Source organism: Lactuca sativa, chromosome 4 (genome assembly GCF_002870075.4).
Source record: "Lactuca sativa cultivar Salinas chromosome 4, Lsat_Salinas_v11, whole genome shotgun sequence".
Classification (NCBI taxonomy): Eukaryota; Viridiplantae; Streptophyta; class Magnoliopsida; order Asterales; family Asteraceae; genus Lactuca; species Lactuca sativa.
Window position 1 is genome coordinate 138,785,179 of NC_056626.2, and position 16,970 is coordinate 138,802,148.

A 16,970-nucleotide genomic window follows, 5' to 3' on the forward strand; every position below is an offset into this window, starting at 1 on the left:
TAAAACCCTAATTGTGATTTGATGAACAACATGCGGAAAATAAGAACAAACACAAATAATGAAGATTATGTCGAATGATCACTCGATTTATTCAATATGAGGAATAAATTACACTTTCAGCATAGACTAAAGAATCTAACACTACATAAGAAACCTCACGTGGCGGCTACATTTTGCCTCACACTCTTAACCCTAATTGTGAATAATACATGACTATTTATAGGGAAAAGACAAGTCTTGGGCTTTTAACCTAGAATTAATCAAAGGGGCCCATTGTCATCATCCATGGAGTGCTTTGAAACCCTACAGGTTCACGTTAAATGTAACAGCCCGAAAATTTAAATATTGGCATAATTATGATTTTGGGGTGTTTTAAGAGGGGACTCGGCGAGTTGGAGCCTAGACTCGCCGAGTAGGATCGCAGACTTGGTCGCGGGTTCGCGACTGGACTCGACGAGTCCAGATATGGACTCGGCGAGTCGACGCTGTTCAGCAGAAACCCTAACCGTTCGGTTTTGGATCGTATATAACGCCTCTTAGGCCGTCATTGTCCGTCTTTTGGTCGATTGAGAAGAACCCTAAGCGGCTGTGGGCATCTAGAGCAAGATTGAAGGCCATTGGTGACTTGAAGAAATTGTGGTGCAAGGAGGGAAGAGTTTTGGCTAAAGGAACTGCAAGGGATTCGAGTTCTGAGGTTTGGGGACACAGAGAGTGTGTTATTCAGGTAATAATTCGGATCATTTCTGTTATATTGATGTGTGCATGGATCTAGGGTTTATGGAACCCTTTTGGTGATTAGATGGATTATTACTTTGTTAATCAAACGGATATAACCCTGTATTAGGACCTTTAGAGGTCCAGAAGGTTCCATGCTTGTGTATTTCGGAACCATACTTGTCCCAGGATGCAGTTTGAGCGGTTGCATGGCATGGACTCGCCGAGTCGATGAACAGACTCGGCGAGTAGCTTGAAGATTAACTGGGACTCGTCGAGTTGTTCTTCAGACTCGGCGAGTTGAGTCGGGGTGGCCCCGCGATTCTTCCAGGAGGAACTCGTCGAGTAAAAAGGGGATACTCGACGTGTAGAAAGGGAATCTTAAGGAATCGGTGAGTCAAGGGCGAGTGGACCCAGAGTCGTTGAACTCGGCGAGTCGTGGGGTGACTCGGCGAGTTAGGTCGCGGGTTAAGTGAAGTTCTGAGTATGGGGACTCGGCGAGTCATAGGGTTGACTCGGCGAGTAGGGTCAGTCAGGGGTTGACTTTGACCTTGTCTTTGACCAAGGATTGACCAGTGGTTCCAGGGGTATTTTGGTAATTGTTGTTTACTGTTTGATTCAGTGCATTGGTGGCTGTCCAGAGGTGGAGATCGTATCAGTGATCGGAGCAGCCTGAGCTATCTGTTCAGTCGGCAGTTTCGAGGTGAGTTATCCTCACTATATCGCTAGGGTTTATGGCACCAAGGCCGACCCTTTTTACCGGATGGAAATCCGGGTAATTGTCATTACATGTTATGGGCCGGAAGGCGTTGCTATGTGGACCGGAAGGTCATGGCCTGGAAAGGCGTATGTATGCATTTAGTATGTTGACTGATTCATAGGGTAATGTTATGATAGTGACCGGCTAGACCGGTATCTTGTTAGAGTAATGCTATGATATGTGATCTGTTGATCGATTGTTGTCTATGAACTGCTATATGATTGCTTGTTATGTTATATGTGCATTTTATGCTTATGGGCCGGAAGGCAATATGTTATGGGCCGGAAGGCGATATGTTGTGTGATGGACCGGAAGGTCGGCGTGGGTAGGACCGGAAGGTTTACCCAGCAGGGACGGAAGTCCCCTGAGACACATGGACCGGAAGGTCAGGGCCTGGAAAGGCGTATATGTGGTTGGTATTCTGGGGGTATCTCACTAAGCTTTCGGGCTTACAGTCGTGGTTTTATGTTTCAGGTTCTCAAGAGTCTGTGGCAAGGCAAAGGCGTGATCGTACCGTTCCTCGCGTTGGTGTTTTATGATATGAACCTGGGAAATTACTCTGTTAAATAATGTAATGAAAACCTTTTTGTAACAATGTTAATAAAATGGGTGATTTTGAAAAGTTTTAATTGTTTTGAAATTTCGGACGTTACATTAAATGGTGTACTTTTTTTTATCATGTATGACAATTTGTATTTGGATTTTGTATTACACTTTGTATTTGGATTTTAATTGATGTATGTTTAATTTGGATTTTATATGATAATTTGTGTTTTTATAATTTTTTTATCCAGCACAAGAGACAACACAAGGGTAATATGGTCATTTTTTCATTCAGCACAACCATTCAGATAAATAATCAAACAGCATAAACTCAGTCAGATATGGACTCAGTCAGCATTTCTAACCCAGTCATCTCTAACCCAGTTAGCAACTATCAAACGACCCCTTAGTCACCAATCATCTTAACTTCATCACCCAATATCATAAATTTCAGGATTTGTTTTTGAAAATTTTGCGTGTTTGATTTTTTTACCGGCTTAGACCATCTAAACCGCTTAAGACTGACTCCGTCTAACTCGACCGATTAACATTAATCGTAAACACTAAAAGATCGCCGATTTTTACAACACTGGTTATAGAATTTTGTCACATGACGGGTATTATTAATGGTGTTGAAAGAACATTGAAGCTATTTTGTCACAATAAGTAGTGTTATATTTCAACAAAATTACATTCAAAAATTAAAATGTTACCAATAACCATCCAACTTGAAAATGACGAAATATGCCCAAAAATCAAAGAAGTCGATATGTCCGAGTGGTTAAGGAGACAGACTTGAAATCTGTTGGGCTTCGCCCGCGCAGGTTCGAACCCTGCTGTCGACGCTTAAATTTTTCATTAAATCTATTTTCTTCTTTTTTTATTTGTTTTTGCTGGACGTTTTTTTATTAGGGTTTTGTCCAATCCGATCATCTTTGTGGATCTCCGATCACTCTCTTCCAGTTTCAGTCAATCGCAAAACCTCAGGGTTTGCAATTGTGTTTTGCTCCACGATTTCAATTTCGTGTGTAGATTCTAAATCAATGGAAGAGACTAGCAGCACGATCAGCACGAGTCAGAAATCGACACAAGAGTTGGCTATGGAAGGGCAAAAACATTTGGAAGATACGATAGAATCAGCATTTCAGATATTATCTTCGATGAACGATGAACTCTGCAACCCTAATTTATGGTCCACGTCTTCTCCACCTCCTAATGTCAACACTACCAATGGCCACCACGGGCCATCCAATGGCGTAAGTAACGGTGACGCTACATCGTCGGACGCCGCTCATCACTTTGAGATGGGCGGTGGAGCCCTCGATGAAGCTCGTCTCCGGTATAAAGCATCTGTCGCAGCTCTCCGTTCTGTTCTCATTGCTATTCCCAATTCAAAAAAGGTAAAGTTTCCGGCTTTTCAATAAGATCGCAATTTTCTCCTCGATTTTAAGTATCTGATCCATTGATGATGTGATTATTAAACTATTTACAAGTCTCCTAAAAACTAAAATCGAGGAAGCTTATGTTTATGCTTATGCTTATGCTTTTGCTATGTTTAATGGTTGCAAGACGTGATATGAATAATGAAATTATAATATTTCATCTTGAATTTTTTATCTGCAAATGAAGGCCAAGGCTTATGACATTGATCCAATGTTAACTGATGAAATGGATGCTGAGAAGCTAGAAGATAGAGCCTCTGCTTTAAGAAAGGTATCAAGTTTTCTCCATAACTTCATATCTTATCCTGCAACTTTTTCTAATTAATATGTTGTGTTCATTGTAGGAGCTTGAAGATAAAAACAAACATTTAAAGATTCTCATAGATCAGCTTCGAGACCTCATTACAGACATTTCATCATGGCAAAGCCCAATTGTTGTATGAACTCAAGTAGCTATTCCTACTCATCTTTCTAGTAAAACTTTCCCTTCTTATCACCATGTAATAATACAAAAAGTTGTAATGAAAGATTGCAAAAGTTTACATGGAAAATCTACATTTTTTCTGATTTCAACTTTATAGTTTACAACCACGAAAAAAGATGCATACACATATGATCTGATCTGATCTGATCTAAATCTTTCATTTGTTGTGAATAACTGATCTAGTAGTAAGAGATGATCTCATGTCAACAATGGCAGATTCATCAGCACCCAAATTGATAGCTTCTTTGCTAGCAGTTATGAATCTTGAAACTGCACCTTTTACATACGTATAAGCTTCTTTCACATTCATTTTCTTGCTCATTTCATCTGGAAAACTACTCAAGAAATGATCACCATTAAGAACAGCAGCTAATTGAACCACTTCACTTTGAAATTGAGAGAGTCCTCTTGTGTCATCTGGTTCTGTATTTCTCAAAGGATTAGCTTCAGGGAGAAACTCTGAAACCAATTTAACAAAAAAGGAAAAATCATTAATTTAATTGATAAACTCATTTGATTAATTTAAAATTTTAATTGGGTGTGTTGAAAATTACCTGGGCAATCTGTTCTTGGAGAGGTTAGTTGTTGAATGACATGTTCGAAGGTTCCAGCCCATGCATCTCTATGAGTTAAAAAGTTTGATGATAAATTGAACATCTTTTTTATGGTTGCGGGTATGGAAGAATGCTCGTATTCGGAATTGGGTGTTGGTCCATTAGGGTTACTAATCACTGCAAAAGAATTTAAAGTTATAAACATGCATAAAACATCAGGTAAATTAGGTACACCACAGTCTGCCTTAATGGCATTATTAGGTAGAGGTAAATCAGATACACAACAGACTGTTAGGGGGGTTGGCAAAAGCCTAGTGCCTCCAAAACTCGTACATTATGTGAGAAGTAAATTATGTACACAACATTTTGTTAGGTTAAATACCCAAAACAAAGTCATTATATGTATACGTTGAATTTATCGAGTATGTTAAAAATTAAAATAATAAATAACTTGTATTTGCATTTTCTATTGAGAATTAAAATAATAAGTATATGTTTATGTTGTCTTATATTATTTTGTTAGTGAATTACTTGGTTTTTTTTTTTTTTTGTATAATTAGAAAAAAAACCAAAAAAAAATAAAAACTAAAAACCGAAACCGAAAAAAATGACGGTTAGGTTTTCCCAAGTGAAAAAACTTTACTTTTTGGTTCGGTGTAAAAAATCGAACCGACCAACAATGATCATCCTACCACATGGAGTTCATTAAAATTCACACATCATGTGAGAGGTAGATAAATCAGGTACACAACGACTGCTCTGCTATATTGGCATAGGTCCACAAGGAGCCCATTAAAAATTACCATACTGCGACTGCTAAAACTTAAACCGTATCTTCTGTATAAGTATATTATCCCAAAACCAACCGAGTTACGCCCTAGGGGCAATCATTTGAATCTTTATAGAATGAGAGATTTGAATCTTACCGGTGCCTTTCTTGATCCAAGGAGAGACCATAATCGTAGGAACCCTAACACCCAACCTATCAAACTTAAAAAACGATGGTGCGGGGCCCGTATTCCCATCGGGGTTAGGAACATTAACATAAGGAGTCTTAACATGATCATAGAATCCACCATGTTCATCATAAGTAATCACCAAAAGACTCTCATTCCATTGTGGACTTGCCCTCAATGTCTCATAAACTTCCTTCACCAAATTTTGTCCATTTGCCACATCATGTGATGGATGATCATCATTTGCCGGGAAACCCTTTATGTCAAAGTATCTTGGCTCAATCACACTCAAATTTGGCAACTTACCATCTTTAGCATGTTGTTTAAAGGTAGAATATTGATGGAACTTGAACACATACTTTAACTTCCTCAAATTTCTATAAAACAAAGTTGTGGGTATGTTTTGAAAATATACACCCCAATCTTTCCCATTCTCATGAAGTGAATCAAAGATTGTTTTTTGTGGGTACCCTTTTGCTAATTGTTTTGCGACATGACTTGTTGACCCATGAGAAGTGGCTGAATATACGAATAGTCTATTGGGTTGGGTCGGACCCGGAATTGAAGAAAACCATCTATCAAAAACCGCAAATTCTTGAACTAATTTCGCAAAAATTGGAACATTTTCAGGTTTGAATCCTTTCATAACTGTTTCAGAAAGATTTGTTGATACCGATAATGCTTGTTCGACAAAACCAGTCATTGAGGGAATTGGATTTGACCCGAATACCTGTTTTTCCACATCTTCGAATGAATGACCCGGATCCGGATCCACGTACTTTGCATCATCAGTGAAACAGATGGATGATTCTTGAGTTTCGTCTTCTTGTGGTTGTTTTCGGGTCAAGTTGGTTGAAACCGGGTTGCATTCTCTACCCGTGACGCCATTGATTGATGGGTTTATAGATTTCTTCATCCACCCAATCATGTGATCGAAAGATCTGTTCTCAAGAACCAACACCACAATCCTCTTGATGGGTTGTTGATCTTGACCCGATGCATCTGCAAACCGGGTCGGATCAAGAACACTAGAAACAGTGAAAAGAAGCAAGAAAATGGATGAAAATGAAGGTCTTCTGGTTCTTTCCATGGAGGGTTTTGGTAAAGAAGGAAGCTTTTACACTCTTTGAAGGTGAAAGCTAAAGAAGTGGGAAGCAAAAGTGGCAGGAAACTAGAACTAAACTAGAAATTTTATATTATATAGTTAAATAACAAATTCTTTTATTTATTTATTTATTTTACTTTTTTAAAAGCAAGAAAAGACAGGAAATGGGGCCAAAGATAAATCACAAGTGCAAATTGAGAAGAATGGATGTATGTATAAATCATAATATAATGTATGCATGTGATATATGAAGATATCGACAAATATACAAATGATTTGTAATTTTGTAAATTTGTAAATTTGTATATTCCTTTCTCACTTTAATAATGAAATTGCAGACAACAAGGTTGTCGTATGCACACAAACAATGCACATGAACCTACGTACGAGTTTGGACTTTTTGCACTCACAATAGAAGCATTGGCCTCAAAACCGGAACTGTATGTATGTTAAAAAAAAAGTAATCTATAAATTTTGGTCCTTAGAGTATAATTTATACTCTTAATTTCGATCAAAAAAGTTTTTTTTTATCCTTTTATATTTATAGTTTTTGTTAGTGACTGTTTTATCCCTGATTTTTGTAATTTTGATCTTAATATATAGTTCGGATATGGAAAAAACAACGTTATAAAAAGCCTCAAATAATAATGAAAAATTAAAAAACAAAAAACTTATTTGAACCGTTTTTTTAAACAAGTAACTTAAAGCAATTTACTCTTAAATGTAAGTTTAAAATAATTACGTTATAACATAATAAAGATGTTAAACCATAGAGTATTTATTAGGAAACAGAATTGGTATACTTTTAATGGTGATAATAAATAGCGATTGAGTAGATAAATGTAGGTTTGAAGTTTGTTTTTTCTTTTTTTGACGTTTATAAACTTTAATCATTATATAGATAGAAAGCAAATAAGCAATACGTTGTTACAATAAATTAGGTTGCCTGGAAAAAGGGGGAAATGCTGTCATGATCCAAGATTTTTTAAAGACAAATCCCGCTTATTCTAATCATTACGTGTTTCACATACACATCCCAATCTGAATTTGAATAAAAATAAGACATTAAATCATGTTTTAAGGTGAGTATTTGCATGATCTTATATTAAAAAAATGTTTTTTTAATAAACTGATTCGTTCATATAAGGTATAATAGACTGTTTTTTTTGTTATTAATATTATTTGATATAAGGGCTTTTAAGTATGGGTTAAAATAATATGAGACTTTATATAATATAACAAAATAATATAAGAGTTTTTTCAATAGATGTGAGGGTTTTTTGTGTGTATTATAATTATGGTGTTTAATAAGCAAAACATTAAATAGGGTTTTTCCATTCCAATAATTGGCCTACACATTTTTGCTAAAAAAACCTCAATATAGCTATTATTTACAAATTTTCTATCATAATCACTGATAATTCACACAACATATGATCAAATCTGTGAAATTTAATTGCATATTTTGATAAATGCCAAGAATATATTATATATGTATGGTATATGGAACTTAAAAAAAGGTTGATGAATTTTTGAATTTTCAAAGCTCCCTACAACTAGAATCTCCTTATACTAATAAAAGAGTAGTTCTTTTGTCATGTGTCACTATATTAGACCTATTAATTAATGTGTTGCCACTTGTCAATCTATTAGTTCTTCATTTTAAATTTATTAAACCTCCTCATTAATGTGATGCTATTTTCAATGTATTTATTCTCCATTTTAAATTAAATTTTAAATTTTATATTATTGTTTTTATTAATTCACAAAAAAAGTCTAATATATATTAAAAATTATTTTTATATATTTATTTGAATCAACGATTATAATTTCACATAACTAATAAAAATATCTCTTAATTAGTAATTTATTTAAAATAATTGATTAATAATTTTGATTTTTTTTTATTATAAAAGTTTAATTATTTTTATAACCGCGGTTTCCACAGGTTATAAACTAGTTTCAATATATAAATTTAACTAAATGTAAAATAAAAATTAACAGTTGTTTTACAAATAATAAATAGCAAGTTTCCGCTATGCATATTATACAAAAAATTTCACATGCGTAAGTTAATGCAAGATTTAAATTGTGTCGATCTTAAAGTGTTATATATCATGTAATTGAACCGCCATGATAACTTTGTTTTATATGTTACACGTGTACAGTAACTTATATGCATAAATAACTATATAATTTCATTTTTCTTTTTAAAAATAATATATTTTAAATATAAAATTGTGTTTAATTTGATGTAATTTTTACCAATAAAATTAATATAGAAGAAGCATGATCACATGGTGGCATGTATAGGATAGTCACCGACACTAACACCGACATCCTTTTGGACCCATATGTTTACATCCTTTTAATTCACAGCGACTTATGCTGTGAATTACAAAAATTATTGCCACTCTTTTATTTAAGAGAGTAAATTACACGGATGGTCCTCTTGGTTTGGTAATACGTGTTAACTCGGACAATATTTATGTTGTTGTATCTTTGATTCATACCAGATGTAAAATTGTACTATATTGCAATCACCATTTCTTTTTTTTTTTTTTTTAAATAATTTATTATTTATTTATTAGTTATTTAAGTATTTAAACAATAAAATAAAGGAAAACGATTAAAGGAGCCAACCCCACATTCACCTCAACTTTACCCCAGCTACTCCTAAACCCAATAATTTGATATATCTATTTACTATCCCTCTCTATTATCCATACCAATGGAAGAAAACCCTAAATCGGTGGACATCAAACCACCTTCAGACATCGTTGATCTGCACCATCAATTTTCTTCGGATGCCATCAGTAAACTGCAGTTGTTGCCGATCTGCACTCTAAAGCCGCATATGTTAGGGATGGAAATTTCACCCGACTCGGCGGGGAACCCGGTTGACCCGCCCCAATCGGAAACGTGTATTCCACGCCAAAACGGATACCGGGTACGGGGCCGGGGATCCCCATTATGCTAAAATCAGGGATGGGGTCGGGGCCGGGTATAACAATCCCCAACCCACCCGGCCCCCGCTTTGATGACTATATATATATATATATATATATATATATATATATATATATATATATATATATATATATATATATATATATATATATCATTGTTGTAAAAATCCCGATTAATCCCTAGGCGCTACTTGACCGATGAGAGAGCGCCTAACGATTAATCCATGCATACAAAATGACTGAAATAGTAGAACCCGATAAAATTTTAACACTTTGAAAAAGTTATATCTCAATAGAAACTATTTAAGGTATGATTAATGTTGTATTTATCATATTAACCTATTTTGTTAAGATATTAGTGGTATTTATGAACTTTTATGTGATATTAGTCATATTTAATTTTTTAAAATCTAACAAATTAGCAATTAATGGTTTCCGATTAATCCCCTGATTAATCTCCGCCTAGCCGATTAATCCATTGACCCCAGTCCATCGACTAGCTAACGTCGAGCGATTTTTACAACCTTGATATATATATATATATATATATATATATATATATATATATATATATATATATATATATATATATATATATATATATATATATATATATATATATATATATATATATATATATATTGAATTTGAATTAAGTCTACTAAAATGAAATGATCTATATTAGACCATTAGAGATAGAGTCCATATACCAAATTATGTTCCCAATTCCAAGTGTTCATCAATCGTCACTTTGTTCGTCGATCTGTATACCAAATCGACACTTTTTGTTTTGATGTTTGTTAAACTTTATAATTGATGTAAACAGAATCTGTTTATGGCTTTGGTTTTGATCACTTATTAAACTTAGTTTTGTTTTTTTTTTTTTTTTTTTTTTTTTTTTTTTTTTTTTTGTAAGTTAAGTTTATTATGTTGATAGATTGAGGATGGGCCGGAGATGGGCTAGGGAAAAGCCCAAAATACAAAGGGGGGGGATTTGATTCCCCGCATCCGTCAGGGATGGGGATGGGGATGGGGAGGAGGTTAGACACTTCGGGATGGGAATAGGGATGGTCAACCCCGCCCCAAACGCGCCTCATTTCCATCCCTAGTAGATGAAGTCATCTTATAACACCACGCATGGGCGGATTTACTATGTTGCACGGTGTAGCACGAGCTATCCCTTAATTTTTTTTCCATCAAATGTAAATTTAGTGAAAACTCATCAAAACGTATCACAAATCCATTGGAAATCCGTTACAAATATGTTGGCATTCCATCACAAAGTCTAATAATTATGAATTTAGTGTATATTTTTTGGTTTATTGATGATTTTGTGACACAAACTAAACTACCTTCAGAAATGAGTTTTTACTATTAATGCAACCCTAAAAAATTTATGCAATCTCTAACTTTTCTTTCTGGATCCACCACTTACACGACTTTTGAAAACATTAGCGGTAATCCATTGTGTATTTATTCATTAAAAAATAGTTGGTTGTATAATAATAACTATTGTATATGCTACCGTAATATAATGTTATGAAAATTTGTATTATTTTGGGAGAATTTGTTGATTTGGTATATATAAACTTTTTGCCGATAGCCGATGTTTGAGACTATGAAAGCATGACTTAATTGAGTCAAAATGACAAATTTTGATCTTGAAATGTAGCCATGATAATATAGAATGTGTGAGCGAAAGAATCGACTAAAATGGAGTCTTTATGAAATATATTAACATTTAAAGTTAGGGAGGGGTTGAACTAGACTTAAGTTGTGCATTATAAAGGGAAACATAGAGTGTGTAATGCATTACACGAACCGTGTTGTAACTACATATACTTTCTATCATATAATCTAATAAGATTATCAAAGTTATTACTAAAAATTTGTGGAATTTTATTAACTCATAAAAATAAAAACATTTTATATCTCATGCGTAGCCACGAGTTTACAATAAAAATCTTCATAAAAATTAGAACAACAAATGTCTTTGTGCTCCTGTCTTCACTTCTGGTACTACGACCGTGGCAGCCTGAACCTGCAAAATATGAAATATCTCTATAACATCAGACATGTAACACCCGTGTTCCAGTATGGTTTAGTTTTTATTCTCTAAGGCTAGAGATGGAGTTTTTGGGAAAAAAAACTCTATGCCACGGAGTGGAGCAAAGATGCCCACGGCGTGGCATTGAATAAATGGCACGTGCATTTTATTGAGCCACCACGACAAGGTCAAGAGTTGATATGGCGTGGAAGCTGTTATGGCCCAAGGTCATCATTCTTTTAGGGTTCCCTTCATATTTAAACCCCTCTAGACCCATTTTAGGGTTCATTATTAGCCTACAAGCCCCCTTTTCACCTTAGAAAACCCTAGCCTTCATTCCTTGTTTGACTATTGAGCTTTTTGGAGCTTTCTTGGCTTGAAGAAGAAAAAGAAGGTGATCTTTTGGTGGAGCTTGCAAGGAATCAGCATTATCATCACCTTATATTAACTCTGGACCTTTGTAAGTGTCCAAGTTCTTTGCTTTATGTCATTTGGTGGTTTGATCTTGAATATTATCCAATGCTCCTCATGTTTGATCAAGTTTGGAGGGAAGGAACTCATAAAGTTGGCAACTTTATGACTCTCCTAAGTCCCAAGAGTATTATATGTTATGGATCTAGTCTTTGATGGAAGATCTTATCATTTGCTAAAGTTTTTGGCCTTTAGGGTTCATATTTTGACCTTAGATGGATCTTAGACATGCATTGAACATACATGTCTATAAAGCTTCCACCTTTATGATAAATCTAATATTAGAAACCCTTCTGGAGTAGTTGGGTTAAGGACTTTTTTGGATTATGTAACGTCCCAAAAACTCAACACCAAAAATTTTTGTTTTTATATTAAATAAACATCAACTAAATGGGTTTATCAAAACCATAAGGAAATCATAGTGTACCGGGTCTATTTAACCCCACATACAGGCATACAGGCATACAACACATACAACAGGAGTGACAAAGACTATAATCATATACAATCCCTGGTGTCCTACGGTATAGTGAGCAAACTCACCTCAATCTGCTGGCATTCAAATAGATGCTCGGACTGCTGAACCGAAGAAGCCCCACACCAACCAACCAAATAAAACCCTAATTAATACTTGGGTCATAAACCATAATTATGACTTTAATCAACTAATCCCGACCCCCAGGGTAAAAGATCATTTTACCCTTCCCTCAATTGGCCCAAAAACCGTGGCCCAAAATCAATGGCACACAAGCCTAATAATGGCCCAATTCCTAAAGGACACTCAAAGCCCAATATGGGCTCAAATCCAAGAAGGCCCAAGCCCTAACAATGACCGACAATCAGAAAGACTTGTGGCCCAACCATTTCTTTTGTCCGGGGGCATATACCGGAGTTGGTTGGGCCTGCCAAGGGCACTATGATGGAGTACTTCAATGACCGATATGCTAACCTTTCTGAGGTTGTTGTTGTTGTAGTCTCCGCGATTGTTGCTACCTTTGGGGTTCGAGGAGGAAGAACTTTCCAGTACCAAGACTTCGATGATATGAAGCCCTTGGTGTTTGACGGAGTTCAGGATCTGATCATTGTCATGAGATGGTTATCAGACGTGGAGGGATGTTTAGTTACATTTTCTTGCCCAGTTGACTAAAGTTCACCCTAAACCTTCTTCGATTTGGAGCGAAGGATTGGTAGAGGTTGGTTACTAGTTCATACACCTCAGAGCAGCGAGCTGCAGTATCTTGGGAGTAGTTCTCTGGGATGTTGCGCTCGTGATATGTTCCATTGGAAGAGGTTTTGTTCCTTCTTTCTTTTTACCCATTTAACCTCCAAAGAATTAACATTTGTTGAAAAAGTCAAAATCTCGCACATAATTAAAAAACGACATATCATCTTGCGATATATTGACGATAAATAAAATAAAATCTTCACCTTTTATTGTTTCAATCATGTGGCAAAGATTTGTCCTCGCAGTCCTACTCGATCCAACTTTTATATATATATATATATATATATATATATATATATATATATATATATATATATATATATATATATAATGTCGCTATTTATTGAAGATAATTAAAATTTTTCTGATAAAATAAGTAATCAAATATACATCTTAAAGAAATAAGAGTATGTATAAAGTATAAAACATAATAAATATCAAATATGAATAAAAGATATATATATATATATATATATATATATATATATATATATATATATAATATAAATTATGATAGTTTAAAGGAGTTCAAATATAAATCATAAATATAAGTTAAAATAAACATTTCCAGAGTTTTGGTGTAACCTCTCATTTTCATAACAAAAAATTTTCATTTTTATTAAGGTAAAACTCTATATAATAAGACATGTATTAAGAAAAACATTAGCTCCAAATTACAATTGTAAAATCAAAGTATATTAAAACGCAAAATCTTTATTATTGGTGATGAATGTGTACAGTCACCCCTTCGCCTTCCCATGATAACCAATGATACCTGAAACAATAAGCAATTAGGTCAGCACAAAGCTTAGTGTGAGTTTCCACAAAAATACCCCATACAACAACCATACTAGCATGCATAATGAGCCCACAATCATCAGACTGTAATACCCTGGCCTAATCAATCTTCGGACTGGAATGCCAACATGCAACGGGTCCAATCAACCATTAGGCTGGAATACACAGGGTTTGTTGGCCTGCAGCCTCAACCCAACCACTCATCCTGAGCTTTTGTGCCTACGACTTATAGCCAGCCCACACCAGGTATCTTGGCCTACAGTACACATGATGATCACCTCAACCTCAATCCCTACCATATGTCGACATATGTAACAACCCGATATTTCAACTCTTTGTAATGACCTAAAAAGTCAAGTATTGTAACCACTTTTGAGTTAATAAAATTAACTTTGATAATAAAATGTCCAAAAAGTTCTATTTAAATTCCCTCTATGTTTAAATGTCATTAAACCATGATCGTACGTAAAAAGAGCGCCCAAATCCGGCTTCGTATATTGAAGTTAAGATTTTTCCAAGTTCAGCTTAGCAGCAGACAGCTAAAAACTCGAATCGGAGATCGAGCGACTTTTGGCCGGAATGACCTAAACGAGAATCGAAGGTCTCGACAATGGTATTTCAGCGGTGAAAAGTCTGTCAAAAACCGACGTCAGATAAAGAAGTTATGAATTTTTAAAGAAATTCCTTAATCACGTCATTTTATAAATAAATAATAAAAATAATTTCGGAATTTGCCAACGGAGTCTAAAGGAAAGTTGTAGAGCGTAGTCTCACCTACGTGTGGATATAAAGACCATCGAAAACGGAGTTCGTATGAAGAAGATATGATTTTTTGAAGTTTATTAAATAAATTATATATAAATTTATATCAAAAATCCGGTAATATCCGAAGGAGGAGTCAGCGTCCTCATCCGGGTTATGCGCTGCGTACCCTCGTACGCCCCGCGTACCCGAAGGCCTTGGTCTCGGTCTGTCCACGTCGCCCCTATGCGAAGCTACCGACCCGCCCCATCCGACCCGTCCCATCCGATCCGTCCCATCCGAAGCCGAGGCAGTCGAGGACTCGCTCATGCATGACGTACGCGTACGCGCTGCGTACGAGCGTACGCCCCGCGTACCGAGGCTTCTCAGGCCCCCTATAAATAGAAGTGCGAGGGTTTCCGAAAAACTTGCTCATTTCTTCTCATTTCCCTTGCGTTTTGCCTCGTTTTCTGTGCCCGTTCAAACCTGAAGCCCTGGTCATTTTTACTCAAGTCCTGAGAGTCGATTTTACTCCCGAGATTCCCGAGAAAGATCAGCTTCCCGAGACGAAACTCTGCCCGGTTTTCCATCTCGCTATCTTCAAACTTCCAGGTGAGTTCATACCCCTACAAACACTCTTTAAATACATTTTTAAATGCTTTTATACACTTTTAAGGGGAGGAATACAAGTAAACACACGACTAAAATCGTGTGAAACATCGATCTTTTGCTATACTTTTCATACTGTTGTTTAAACTGTCTTCTGAAGTTATTATCATGCAAAACACCTCACAACACAACTTTACCCTCTTGGGGTACAATATGTTTTATAAATAGAAATATGTTTTATTTATACGTTTACATACAAATACATCATATCAAGGGTAACCATCTTTGCTAAACCATTTTATACTTTCAAAGAACTTATGACTTATGCTTTGTCAAACATTGTGAAAAAGAATACACTTTGCATACAAAACTATCACTTTAATATAGACTTAGTTGAGAATCCGTGAGACGTGTACATCTTCAAATACTACCTTTTGCTAAAAGGTATCGCTACAAGTCCTGTCTATAACCAGAGTCTCCCGTTCGGAGAACGTGTCAAATGTGTATAGATCTATACGGGAAGTCATGATCCCGCGCCCTGACTGTTAGCTACAGTCCGTCTTTTGGGGTGACATTTGTCATAACGCTACGACGCCTGAAGAACGTCGCTACAGGCATATTATGTTTAGTATGGTTATAAAACTCACCGGATATACAATTATTATGGTATTATGCTTTTATGAATGAGTAGCTATTAAAACTATTCTTCATCTAACAAGTGCGATCTTCGTATAGCTTTATTATATAAAACTATGCCACAACTTTTAAGCACGTCGGTTGCTTGCGATTTTCGGTCTTAGAGGCTGCCAATTATGTTAGGAAAATAAGGGTTTTTCCTGATTACAAACCAAACAACTATTAGGAAAATGAGGGATTTTCTTGGTTCAACTAGCGACATTTTTCAACACAAATACTCTCATGCATTTCATACTTTTATAAGAAAATAAGGGATTTTCTTGGAAAATATACACTCATTTTGGAATGGCATTCAATGTTTCTAAATCACTTATGAACTCACCAACTTAATTGTTGACACTTTTTCTTTGAAATAACTTGTATTCTCAGGGAACCGTTAAGCAGGTTTGGGAATCAACTTTTGGGGATTAACGTGCTGGCGTTAATTATTTCTTTTGAAATATGTTTATGCATTTATCTTTTGAGCATGTAATGAATACAATGATGTGAACATTTTTGAAACCTTTATATATGTATGGTGGTATGTACTTTCCTTTCTATGAACTGTTATGATACTAAATATGACGTCCTCCGCCCCCGAACGTTTCCGCCGTTCTGGTTTGGGGGTGTGACAACATATAACAAACAAGGATCAAGTAGGCACGTAATACAGACAATATCAATCATACATTTCGCTACCACCTACTAGATCTCTCACAGCATACTGCTATGCTACCAGCTGGCCTTTGTGGAATGCGTAACCATAAGTAACCAGAGGTGAGATAGCTACCTGAATAGATGATCCTAATCTAAAGCCACAACCAAACAAGGAATAGGTAAGAAATCTTAAATCAAGAGTTCTCAAGCTATCCTACAT

The 16,970-nt window shown here is 35.5% G+C and overlaps 2 protein-coding genes and 1 non-coding gene across 3 annotated transcripts; 2 read left to right on the forward strand and 1 right to left on the reverse strand.

Annotated features, from left to right (window-relative positions):
• The first annotated feature begins 2,780 nt into the window (after positions 1 to 2,780).
• Positions 2,781 to 2,862, forward strand: TRNAS-UGA (transfer RNA serine (anticodon UGA)). Its single transcript has one exon. It is a non-coding gene; the product is annotated as a tRNA-Ser (tRNA).
• Positions 2,863 to 2,891: 29 nt separating this feature from the next.
• Positions 2,892 to 4,032, forward strand: LOC111895343 (mediator of RNA polymerase II transcription subunit 30). Its single transcript, XM_023891423.2, has 3 exons — positions 2,892 to 3,417; positions 3,647 to 3,730; positions 3,804 to 4,032. Exons 1-3 carry the CDS (start codon positions 3,061 to 3,063, stop codon positions 3,900 to 3,902), a joined length of 540 nt encoding a protein of 179 aa, XP_023747191.1. The 5' UTR covers positions 2,892 to 3,060; the 3' UTR covers positions 3,903 to 4,032.
• Positions 3,928 to 6,634, reverse strand: LOC111895342 (non-specific phospholipase C6). Its single transcript, XM_023891422.3, has 3 exons — positions 5,424 to 6,634; positions 4,498 to 4,674; positions 3,928 to 4,402 (listed from the first exon to the last, which is right to left on the reverse strand). Exons 1-3 carry the CDS (start codon positions 6,541 to 6,543, stop codon positions 4,101 to 4,103), a joined length of 1,599 nt encoding a protein of 532 aa, XP_023747190.1. The 5' UTR covers positions 6,544 to 6,634; the 3' UTR covers positions 3,928 to 4,100.
• Positions 6,635 to 16,970: the final 10,336 nt, after the last annotated feature.

Excerpts from the sequence above, each read along its gene's own strand:
- LOC111895343 (XM_023891423.2), top strand. The coding sequence starts at position 3,061 with ATGGAAGAGACTAGCAGCACGATCAGCACGAGTCAGAAATCGACACAA. Across the intron at positions 3,418-3,646 it reads CTATTCCCAATTCAAAAAAG|GCCAAGGCTTATGACATTGA; the intron begins GTAAAGTTTCCG and ends CTGCAAATGAAG. Across the intron at positions 3,731-3,803 it reads GAGCCTCTGCTTTAAGAAAG|GAGCTTGAAGATAAAAACAA; the intron begins GTATCAAGTTTT and ends TGTTCATTGTAG.
- LOC111895342 (XM_023891422.3), bottom strand. The coding sequence starts at position 6,543 with ATGGAAAGAACCAGAAGACCTTCATTTTCATCCATTTTCTTGCTTCTT. Across the intron at positions 4,675-5,423 it reads TTGGATCAAGAAAGGCACCG|TGATTAGTAACCCTAATGGA; the intron begins GTAAGATTCAAA and ends ATTCTTTTGCAG. Across the intron at positions 4,403-4,497 it reads TCCAAGAACAGATTGCCCAG|AGTTTCTCCCTGAAGCTAAT; the intron begins GTAATTTTCAAC and ends AATTGGTTTCAG.